An 11,962-nucleotide genomic window follows, 5' to 3' on the forward strand; every position below is an offset into this window, starting at 1 on the left:
GGCAGGCAGCTGTGCCACAACACACCAGTGCCACCATCAAAAGCTTTGGTTTTGGCTGTTCTCCCATTTTTCCTTGTTACACTTGCATCCCTGTTAGTCACAGAATCACAGAATCTCAGGAGTAGGAAGGGACCTCGAAAGCTCATCCAGTCCAACCCCTGCCAGAGCAGGATCACCAGACCAGGTCACACAAGAACGTGTCCAGGTTGGCCTTGAATGTCTCCAGAGAAGGAGACTCCACAACCTCTCTGGGCAGTCTTCTGGGACAACAGTAACTCATCAGGAAATAGAGGGATTTTTCTTCTCAAGAGCTCAGCTTTGCTCCATGGCCAATGTGAAGGACAGGACCGAACACAAAGAATAAATATGCCATAGTTTTGCAGATGAGCTTGAAGTTGAGGAGATTTACTGTTGTCAGCAGTATATTCTTCTATTCTCCAGCTGTGCAAGGTTCACTTACTGAGATCACCTCTTCTTTCAGATGAAAAAAGACTCTGGATACCCCACCATGGCTGAGCAGCAGAAGCAGGTAAAGGCTCAAGGTTGTCTTTCAAAGGATGTAGTATGGGGGTGCTTTAGAAGGCTGGATGTGTTAAATCATCTTCCAAGTAAAGTGACAGACACATCCATGCTCTGATCACTTCAGCACAAGTAGGAGCTCATCTTGTATCACTACAGCAGCATTTTCCCAGCAGTTTTTCCCTTCGAGTGGAGTGAAGCTACAGCACCGAGCGGTGAAGCTCCTGTTTTCTTTGCTTGCATGGCAGCAGACCACAACACTTGGCTGTAGCCAGCAGCTGTGACCCCTGACTGGGCCCAGCGCTCAGAGTGATCCTGCTAAACACCATGGTGTGCCCCAGTCTCTTTATGTTGCAGGCAGCAATCCTGTTCTGCACTTAAGGAATTTGCCAACTTACACAACCCCTTTAAGGACAAGATCTCAAGCAATCCATTGATTTGGAAACGAGTTTGGAAATTACTAATTACAACTAGTTTGGAAACTACTGGGCTGAAGCTGTTGGCATAAAGAGAAACAGGGTGTTAGCACTTGGACCTGATGAACAAGTTGTTGGTTTTTTTCCTATGTAAACTTCTCTGCTTCAGCTGTGTGAGATTCATTCATGTAATCACTTTGTCATGTGCAGTAAAAACACAGTCTCTAAACAAGACAATTTCTAGCCAAAAGGCTTTTAAAGTAGCTTAAATGCTGAGCTTTAGGACAGAGCAGCTATCTGAAAGCAGGACCTACACAGGTAAGTATTAGGAGTTACTAGGGTTTTTAAAATCCTTGGAGTTCTTCAGCTGGAAGATGCTAAAGAATCTGAAATACTATTTGGTCTATCTGAAAATCCTGCCATTTGTAAGACATCAGAGTTTTTCTTTGATACGTTCTTTTTTTTATCCCAAGAGAAACAAGGATTCGTAGGATCCAATTCTGTTACAAAGCTCTATGCTTTTCTGAGCTTTTGTAACCTCTTTTCTAAATATATAGATGGTGTTCCAGGGTCTAAAGACTGAGAAAGCTTTATCTCGTGTCAGCACACGAGGCATAACATGGATGCAATTGGAAGCATGAAACTGCTAAGAGAGCAAATCTTGAACCTGGAATCCAGCACGCGGTATCTCAAGCTGGAATAGGTGGCTTTTGCCAGCCTTGCATTTCTAGTTCAGCACACCCAGTGATGGCAGATGATTGCATTGCTTCTAATATAAACTCACAGGGTTCAAAAATATCAAACCGTATGGCAAGAGCCCGTTAAATTACTTCCTCCTCAGTTGCCAACTTGATTAAAAAAAAAAAGATAGGACCAATGATTGTTTGTTTTAATGAGGAAAGTTTCAGTGCTAATGAGCAAAGTTCTGTCCTGGGACAGATAAATAGTGCTGACAAGTCCTGGTCGCTGTTTAATGTTCTGTAGAGGCTTAAAGAAGCTCTCGGCACTGAAAGCCCCAGAGAGAGGGTTCCTCTATATTGCATTACCCTAAACACACCTGCACTCCACACTCATTAGGGAGCTGTCTTGCTTGTTTGTCCTCTCTGACAGGAGACAGGCAGCACAGCAGTGATGAATCATACTATTTTTACTCCAGTCTGTTTGTGCAGCACAACACCACGGTTAAAAAACAGGAAGGACAGAGTAACGAACAAGGCACTAGCTGGTTATTACACTGTGTTATTTTACAGTTGCCTTGATTTACAAACAAACACCAAACAAAAAACCTTTATCCTACAGATAAATATAATGCATATTCACCCAAGAAAACCCAGACTAAGATTGTAGAACTCCAGAACCAATTCCAACTTTGTCTGCTCTAAAAGACAAATAGTTAATTGCACATTTGTCATACACTGGCTAAACAACTTGGTTTTTTATATCTAAATGCTCAACCATATTGAATGCTGTTTTTTGGATATACTTATTCCTGGAATCAGAAGGTCTCACTAGTAGTTTTCTGACTCTCTTGCAGTTGCTTTGTGTAGTTATAATCCTTACTGTGATAACACAGTCCTGTTAACATCACAGCTGCCCTGGTGCTGTAAACAGGAATATTTCTTGGGTAAATAACATCTCTGTGATTGAGAGCAGGGATTTGGAGAAGTACTTTTGAGAAGCTGAGTGTTTTAGCTCCTTGTAATTGAGCCTATACAGATGGCACATGGTACCTACCAGACAAGTTGTGCTCTCAGTACCAGGGCTGAGTTGCAACTGTGATGGACTAAAGGCACATCAAAGAGAGTTGTGCAAGGAAAGGTAATATCCTGTATAAGCATCCCTTTTACATGGGGGAAAAAAATGGGGAGCTTCTGGGCATGTGAGACTGATTCAGAATTGGTCTTCAAATTAAAGAGGAAAGTTGAGAGGAGTGGTTCTGGATTAACTGGAGCTGTTGATCAGATCCTCTCAGCACAACAGCTCCTGGCTACTGCGGGGAGAAAGCACACTGCATACTGGGAGGGAGGAAAAGCTGAGTGAGGGAGGTGTTGAGACGGAGCACCATTCCTTACCCCCAGATCTTCCTTTCCTACTGCTCCGAGTTATCCAGAAGCCCCTTACATTACAGTCCTCCAGGTAACAAGACATGTGCCAAATATGAGGGAAAAATCCATGGTCCTTTCTCTCCCTTTGGTTATTCCAGAGAAATCCCATGGCAGTGACACTTCAGGTCTCTGCACGCATGGCAGATGGATGTGTATGTGTACTCCCCACTCAATTACACGCAGTATCCCATAACAGCTTTGTTATTATGTTCTTTAGAGAGTTTGTGAAACAAAACAGCCCAGCATAGGACTGCCCTGACCTCCTGCACTTCAAACACAGCAGATGCTCGTGCAGGACACAGCAGCAGATGCTCACTCTTGTTGCTTGCTCACAGGAAGAGAAGCTCTGGCATGCCATGAAGATCACTGCCTATGTCTTCAGCACAGGCCTGCTCGTATTCACTGCCCTAGCAAATGCTGTTTCTAGGTGAGTTTGAACAAAGGGGCTTGAGGAGAAACTTTTCTGCAGAGGGGGGATAAGGTTGATGAGGAAAAGGTGGGCAACCAAGAACATTTATCCCCACAGGTACACGCACAATATCTGGGACAATTCAGGCCATTTCTGGCAAACAACGTGGCTAAAGTTCTACCACCTGTGTGAGGGAGACGAATGGACAATTTTCTTCCTTGGTGAGTGACTCAGGTTCACAACCCTCTGCTGTGGGAGGAACTACCCACACACGACATCCAGAAGGGGGACACGGCCATACCTTCCCAAGCTCGCTAATGCTCCCGCTGAAAAGGCACATGTAGGCTGCAAAGCCATCCACAGCTGATGTAGCACAACTGTGCTGCCTTGGGACTGGTTTATCATTAGACCCCCTGCACCGATTACAAATTTGATCTTTTGCTGCTGCTGAAATGGCTTCCCTATGGAGATATTTTGCTCCTCTGAGAACTGTAGAACTCAGTAGAACTAATTACCAAAATTTAAAGTAACATTAGTGAATTTTACTCTTGTTGTAGCCCCTATAAAACTCTTTTCTCGATGATTAACAGCTGGTTCAGGCCTGGTAGGCATCTTGCAAGGTCTCAGGGATAACTCAACCTTATCCTACCTGTATTTAAAAACCACCCATGACAGAGATTCCCCAGCCTCCCAGAAAAGCCCTTTCTTAGCCTCAGTAGTGGCAAGTTTCAACCTCTGAGACACTCGTGTTCTCTAACCTCTTCGCCCTTCCCTAGGTCTTCCCTGGATGTCAGAACTTACCCATACTCCATTTTAAAGCATCTGCACCTGGCACATCCAGGTCCCAGCAAAGTCTGATTTGTTTCTGATTTAGCCATAGCTCTCAGTTCATTCACACATCTCTGCCCTTTCCTCACACCACAGGGGCTGCACTGGTTCCTGCCCTTGCTTTCTGGGGCTTCAACGGAATCTTCCTGGTGGCTGATGTAACTGGAAAGCCAACTTTCATTACTCGCTATCGGATTCAGCTGGGCAAGAACGATCCTGTAAGTATTTCTCACTCTGCCTCTTCTGCTGGCTAAACACTTCCTGCAGTCTCTCAGGCTAGGAGCAGGGAGAAGAACCTGTTATGCTTTCCTCTTGCAACCAGATAGGATTCAAGGACGATCAAGCTGAGTCTTGTATAACCGCTGCAGAGGGGAAGGCAGTTCTTGGAATTAGGCCACTGATCAGATCTGGATTGACTGCGTGTTAAAAAGTTGATCCCAAAACTAACACAGAAGCAGCCTGCAAATCTTAAAGCTCTTTATCCTCCCAACTCAAAGCCACATTGCTTCCGATTATGCCTCAAGTCCTGACTTCACTTTTGCAGGTGGACACACAGAAACTGCGCCAAGCCATCTACACAGCGCTGTTTAATCAGTTCTTTGTCTCCTTGCCCATGCTTGTGCCCATGTTCTACCTCATGAAATGGTGGGGCAACACCTTCACCAAGGAATTGCCCACCTTCCGCTGGTTTCTTGTGGAGCTAAGCGTCTTCACCTTAATAGAGGAAATTCTCTTCTACTATACACACAGGTGAGCTGAGCACAGGATCAGGTCTCTGTTTTTCCCCATGCCTTTAAGCTTATATCCATTTCTTGCAACAGTGATAGTCCTAGTCCTCCCTCTTTCACCTATCTTGTATTTATATGGGAAGACTTACAGGTCCTGAAATCCACCCTTACAACATGAGGCTTTGGTGCTGCAACGCTGCCAGTAACTACAGTAAGCAAAAAAATGGGTAAAATTACAAAGGTGGAGCAGCTTAGAAGCTAAGGAAGAAACAAAATAGGTAGCTTTGCACAAAAGCTGTGACCCAACATTCTTTGCAAAGAGGAGAACAAGAGTGACTGTCCTCAAGAGGTCAGTGAGTGATGTCCCGTTCACTCGTCCAGCACCCGCAGAACAGGGCTTGGCTCCTGACGCTGCAGGCTTTGACTGACACCACTGCTAGAGGAAAACACTAAAGCAAGAAAAAGGCCTGTGAGACTGTGCAGACACAAGTGCAGCATTCTCAGAAATACACAGGTTTCCCTTTTAAACAAATATACACAAAACCCCCCATGAAAAGCCATTTCTTACTAAGGGCACACAGAACCTAAAAATCCTGTCTCTTAACAGTTGTCAGCTGGTAAAGTCAAAACAGTGGAAGCATCAAGTGAGTCCTCCCCTGTGAGGTACTCCCAGGTTTGAGCAAATCAGTCACTCAGGGACTTCGATTTACAGGTTTTATCTGGACTTAACATCAGCCAGTAGGCACAGACGTTAAGTGAGGGCTCTGTGTTAAAAAGAGAAAGGGAAGCCAGGAATCCTACGCGCTCATTCCCAGCTGCTCTAAAAATCTTTATTTTAAAGAATGCAGGTGAGCAAGTCCCCAGCAGAAATTCTGTGTCGGGTTACTCAACATTCCCTTCTTACAGAGCCTAAAACCTCAGTTCCTCTCTTTTCTCTGCTTAGGCTTGTTCACCTCCCACTCCTGTATAAGCACATTCACAAGAAGCACCACGAGTGGACAGCCCCCATCGGCGTGGTCTCCATTTATGCTCACCCGGTGGAACACATAGTAAGTGGGTTCCCCCATGGGCACCCTCCAGTTCCTGCACTGAGTAGGATTTCCATGGGATGAGGAGTGGTAAGAGAAGAAACCTAAATGCGTCCTTAGACTCTTCTTTCTTGGGAAGAGGAGGCCAAGCTGCGTTGCCAGGGAGCTTGGCTGTGGACGGGTTGCAGTACCCTGTTATAGTGGACTCCACTGGCTTTAAGAGCACAGATCTGAGGGCCTCCAGCAGATGAGGAGATGACTGAGTGGTGCTCCCTTGAGCACAGAGAGGACTGGGAGCACAGACCAGGCTTTCAGCAGACGTGACACTTACACAGCCTGAGTTACTGCTCAGAATTCTGTCATCGTTTTCGTGCTGATGGCTGGGACCAGTGCTAGCAGGAGCATCTCCCAGTGCTGCTCCAGCCAAGACTTGTCTTGCAAACACATCCCACCTTCAGAAGTACTGTCTCCTGTTAACAGTAGTCCTGGGCTGCAGCACCAGCTCTGTCAGCCTCCCCCTCTGTGACCGACAGCCTCTGGGCAGCAGAATGACTTTTCCTATTCAAGAGTCCAGCTGAGCCTGGCTGGTGCAATAAACTCGGTCTGGGCAGTGACAGCCATTTGTGCCACTGGTGGGACACAGTGGAGTGATGCAGTCGGGGTCTGCACATGTCCCCAGGCCATGCCCTTCAGCAGCCAGGTTTCCCAAGAGCAGCTTCAGCATTAATCACCACCTACAACTACCTCAAGGGAGGTTGTAGAGAGGTGGGTGCTGGTCTCTTCTCCCAGGTGATGGAGGAGAGAACAAGGGGAAACGGCACCAAGCTGTGCCAAGGCAGGTTCAGGTTAGAGATAAGGAGGAAGTTCTTTACTGAGAGGGTCGTCAGAAGCTGGCACAGGCTGCCCAGGGAGGTGGTGGAGTCACCATCCCTGGATGTGTTTAAAGAGCGGGTAGATGAGGTACTTAAGGATATGGTTTAGGGGGTAGACAGGAGCAGTTGGACGTGATGATCTCAGAGGGCTTTTCCAACCGAGCCATTCTGTGATTCTGTGATTCCAAGGTGAGGCTGAATTTCAGCCCTCTGACTGCAGGGTCGTTTACTGCAGTCACGCTGCCCTCACACCCCCCGTTTGACCTCACGTCTAACTTCTACTACACGCTTAGAGAGCTTGGGCTGTGACTGTGTTTGCGGTTAGTAAAACTCAGTTAGCTTAGTAATTAATTCGTTGATGACTGTGTAATTTCAGTGAGGCAGGTGCCTCTTCCCTTTATGTTGTTTGCACAAAACTAACGCGATGCATCACCTCAGCGAAACAATTCAGCTCCTAGAGAAGAGTCTGCTCATTGTGGACCCACTAATGAAGTAGTTTGCTTTTCCTTCCTAGCTCTCCAACACGCTGCCTGTCATGACCGGCCCGATGATCATGGGGTCTCACATCGTTTCCATCTCAGCGTGGTTCTCCCTGGCTCTCATAACAACAAGCATTTCACACTGCGGCTACCACCTGCCCATCCTGCCCTCACCGGAGTTCCACGACTTCCACCACCTCAAGTACGTGCGGGCACTGCTCAGCCTCCCCTTCCCCTCCTGCCTGCGCCCTGGCACCTCTGACAAAGCTCCTTTCTGGGGGTCAAGTGGGTTTGTATAACCCACGTACAAGCAGAAAAGCCTGTCCGGTTGCCCCGTGGCAGGCTGAACGCTGTCAATTCTTCAAGCAGTTAAACAGAGCTCAGGATTTCAGAGGAGTCCAGCTCACTGCCAGGCACCTCACCAACATCCACCCTCCTCCATCAGCTGACTTGGAGACTTTCTCCAAAGCACAAACGCCGCGGCTGAGGCTGGGCGTTTCAAGATTCCGAAGATGGCATGGGAGGAGAGAAAGCACAGAGTGTCTGAAGCAGCAGGCACCAATCACCTGGACGTGGCCCAGCACAAGCACAGGGTCAGAGACAGTTCTCTGCAAGGCTCTTCCTAGAAGTTGAGCAGACCCTGCATGGGATCTAGAATAAAGACAAAGCAAGGGCAAACTGAAATAAATGCGCAGGGAGCCTCCCTGTCTGTCCCTCTCCCATACACTGGGATTAGTAACACTGATCAGATAACACCCTGCCCAAACAATTGCAATTAAGCCTTCCTGGCAGATTCCCAGCCTCCTCCTCCACTGGAGCAAGCAGAGTTGCAGCAGGCTGCTCAGGGATATATAACAGAGTGGGAGAAGAGATGTTCCCATCTCCCAGACTCATTTTGTAGACACATTCCCTTGACCACAGTGTGCCTCTCCTGCAGAAACAGCCACTATGACAGCCCTATCGCCACACAAGTGCTGGCCAACACCAGAGCCATGGTGCCAGTTCTTGTTATCGGTCCGTTCCTCCAAAGCTCCCCTGATGCCAGGACACGGATCACTGCAGAGCTGAGACGCTCAAATGGCTGTGCTGGCATCTGCGGTGCTGGGAGCACGGCCCGAGCTGTGCGGGAGAGACAGCTCCTTGTTCAGTGCCACCATTTCTGGGTGACGGTGGCACCAGAGAGGGAAGCTGCAGAAGTTTCACCCAGGCTTCGACAGAGCTGTAAGGGAGAGGGGGGCAGTGGTGGAAATCACATGGATTGTCAGGGCTCTCAAAGGAGATGGAAATGGGAAGGGAGAGGTAACCTCAGTAACTCTCTGTGATGTCTACTCTCTGGTTCCAGGTTCAACCAGTGCTATGGAGTCCTGGGAGTGCTGGATTACCTGCATGGCACAGACAGAGCGTTCAGACAAACCAAAGCCTACGAGAGGCACCGGGTCCTGCTCAGCCTCACGCCGCTCTCAGAAAGCATCCCCGAGGAACCCAAGAGGGCAGAGTGAGCCCAGCAGCCTGCCATTCCTGCAGAGCCCAGGGACCAGCACGGCCAGAGACAGTGATTTATGCCAAATAGTATTTTATTTGGGAAATAAGTTATTGTTCACACGTACCAAAACCCAAAGCCAAACTTAAACATGCTACTTGAAATGACTGCACTTTTGCTGCCTGTTATTTTCCACCTAATGCACAAAAAGACTGCTCAAGAAAGCTATTTTTAAACAAAGTTCAGAGGGTTTTTCCTTCCTTACTTGCACTGTCCCTTGGTTCTAGCTGCCTGTGCTGAGCCAGCCGTGTTCTGGGCCACGGGGCCTGCTGTTATTAAGGTTTTCACAGGCCACGCTTTGGCCTCTTTCAGCAGCACTCTACAGAAATGTCAGCAAATTGACCTTAACTACACAATAGGAATTAAAACCACCATTTCTGAGACTCAGAACACCTGGGATATGGGATGTAACCCCATAGAAAGTCAGTTTAGAAACACACTGCCCTACCCTTCCCCTGAGCAGTTTTTCTTCACACCAGGTCAGTCCAGGCCTGAACTGGGCTCTCCCATCCTCATCACTCCACACACCAACGTCTGCAGACACCAAGCGAGATTCCCCCTTGTGCAACAGCAAAGCAGAGCTGGGAGCTGATGTGCAGAAATCCTGGTACATCTCCTCCTCCTGCTCAGCCTCGCTCCTCCCCACACAAACCAAAACCCTGCAAGAAACTCCCGAAAGAGACTTTCCAGGGAAAGAAGAGCCCCTGCTGTCCTGAGCTGTGTGGAGACCAGCAGCACCCTGTAAGAAAGGACCCAACAAAACTCACCCGCACCTTCACACACCCACAAGTACCTGCACAACCCACCCCGAGACATGCTGAGTTTTCTCCAGGATCTTCTGAAGTCTCAGTCCTGTCTGGGGGCCTGGGATAAAGCACATCAGCCTCTCACCATTGCTCCACCATGCCCTCCGAGGGCTGAACCCAGCCCGTCCATCCACACACAGCCCCTGGGGAGGGCAGGGCAGCAGAACACAAAACCCAGGCTGCTTTGTCTTTTGAAGTTTTTATTTTTATACATTTTTTTTTGTATTAAAAAGGAAAAAGCATAATTACCACAAATTACAAAGGACTAAAGCATTACTAGAATAATGAATCACATCAGCCTAGAAAGCAGATACTCTGAATAATATTAATGTTATAATACAAGCTCTCATTCAAGTATTTTACATTTTTCTCTTTTCCTTTTATATGGGATGATGATCCTAGCACATGGGTCAAAGATTATGTCCTATCGACAGAAGATGGATCATGTACAGCGGGCCATATTAACAAGATTTTCCTCCCAAGTGATACATGGTCTGTGATGAGTCATTTTAACGTTTGTCTCTACGATAAATGCAGCTGAAGAAGGTTGCACACACTTTCTAGTTTTGGGAAACAGAAGGCTGAGGTTGGGACACACGGGGTTTGAGAAGGGCCAGCACATCAAACCATCACCCTTTTGGCTCCAGGCGAGCGAGCTGGAGGCCGCCCTCGCCGGGGCGCAGCTCAGCGGGGCTTTGCGAGCTGCAGATCCTAAGGTTTCCAATCCCAGTGGAGCGGGATGGGCTTGGAGAGGACGAGGGGGAGCGGGGCTGCACCAGTGGGGCCTGAGGGACCAAGTGGTACCAAGCACACCCTCCTGTGAGGGGCACCGTCCGCACCAGCCGGGCCCTGTATAGCGGGGGACGGGGGCTGGCCCCAGCGCACCCCACGCCGCTGGCTGGTGCCCAGGGGGCTCCCCGCTCCTCCGGGGCTCCCCACCGTGGGATGTGCTTGTCACAGATACATCGGTCCTATGTTCAAGTGTCTGCAGAAAGTGAAACTGTAAACTACTCATTGAAACGCTGCCCTCCAGCCACCCCCTCCGTGACAGAGATAAACATTGCCTTTAAAAAGAAAAGGTGATTCACCTATTATCTGCATTGGAAACTTTAAAAACAACAATAAAAGTAGAGTCAGTGAGGCATTTAACATCAAGTGTAGCAACCCTCTCTTAAAAAGAGCCTAGCATCCATTTGAGAACAGTGACAAAGTGACAGAACCAGTCTCAGAGGAGACAGGAGAGAAGAAGCATTGCAAACACAGCTTGCTACATTTACAGGTTTCCTTTTTTTTTCTTTTTTTTCTTTTTTTTCCTATTTTCCTTTTGAGAAAATAACTGGAAAGGCATCAAGAGCGAGAAGGCCCCCTCTGCGCTGCCATGCAGACCGCGCACGGACGCGCGGCAGGATACCGAGGTTCACACATCATTTCATACAGTACAGTCCACCGGTGCCACGCAAGGCGAGCGGTTGCCGAAACTCGAGGGACCCCAAGGGCTGCAGTGACCAGCTGCCATCAGGGGTGCCAGGGGGCAGCAGGAGCAGCGACAGACAGGCGAACGGAGCAGCAGAATTACTTCTTTTTTCCTTTTTTTTTTCCCCCCAAAAGGAGCATGGCAAAGCAACAAAGTCTCCTTCAAAACCATCTTCCGCCTCCAACTTCTGACCCCACACCAGAGCTCTGTGCCCATCGCAGCCGCCTGCATCCCAAAAATGAACGGGCTGACTTTGGCAAGGAGCCCTGGCTGCCACAGCCTGGGACCACCCGAGGAAAGGGGTGACATGGGGAGCGCTCCCCTACGCTGCCTGCAGGCCCCACGGCCTCCCCCAGCCCTTCCGAAAGCAGCCGGGGCTCCCTCTGGTTGTGCCAGCGGCTGGGCGAGCCAGGGGATGGATCAGCATTCACATGCCTGACCATTCAGACCACTAAAATTAAAAAAAAGCACAAAACGTGATTGCGGTGAAGCATCCGAGCTAAAAGTGAAGCCAAACTCCCTCCTCAGCAGGAGGACAAGAGCTTCCTCAAAAGCAAACCCCCTCTCTGGACAGCCGTGCCGCTGTCTGCTGGCAGGGCCAGCCGTGTGCGATGCCTTGTGCAGGCAGCAAGGGGCCGGCAGTGCCTCTGCAGACCCGTCCCTGTGTGAGCCAGGGGACAGCCCCTCCGCACTGGGCACGGGGTGCTGCTCCCTGCCCCCTGCCACCCCCTGCACCGTGAGCGGCAGAGAGCGGCAGT

General features: G+C 48.9%; 1 protein-coding gene across 1 annotated transcript; it reads left to right on the plus strand.

Annotated features, from left to right (window-relative positions):
* The first annotated feature begins 481 nt into the window (after nt 1-481).
* FAXDC2 (fatty acid hydroxylase domain containing 2) lies at nt 482-8,883 on the plus strand. Its single transcript, XM_010186283.1, has 8 exons — nt 482-529; nt 3,376-3,467; nt 3,567-3,670; nt 4,374-4,495; nt 4,822-5,027; nt 5,949-6,054; nt 7,420-7,586; nt 8,727-8,883. The coding sequence occupies exons 1-8, from the start codon at nt 482-484 to the stop codon at nt 8,881-8,883; spliced, it is 1,002 nt and encodes a 333-aa protein (XP_010184585.1).
* The last annotated feature ends 3,079 nt before the right edge of the window (nt 8,884-11,962 follow it).

Source organism: Mesitornis unicolor, unplaced genomic scaffold (assembly GCF_000695765.1).
Source record: "Mesitornis unicolor isolate BGI_N332 unplaced genomic scaffold, ASM69576v1 scaffold2746, whole genome shotgun sequence".
NCBI lineage: Eukaryota > Metazoa > Chordata > Aves > Mesitornithiformes > Mesitornithidae > Mesitornis > Mesitornis unicolor.

Coding starts and splice junctions, on each gene's coding strand:
- FAXDC2 (XM_010186283.1), top strand. CDS start 482: ATGAAAAAAGACTCTGGATACCCCACCATGGCTGAGCAGCAGAAGCAG. Junction 530..3,375: donor TGGCTGAGCAGCAGAAGCAG/GTAAAGGCTCAA, acceptor GCTTGCTCACAG/GAAGAGAAGCTCTGGCATGC. Junction 6,055..7,419: donor CTCACCCGGTGGAACACATA/GTAAGTGGGTTC, acceptor TTTCCTTCCTAG/CTCTCCAACACGCTGCCTGT.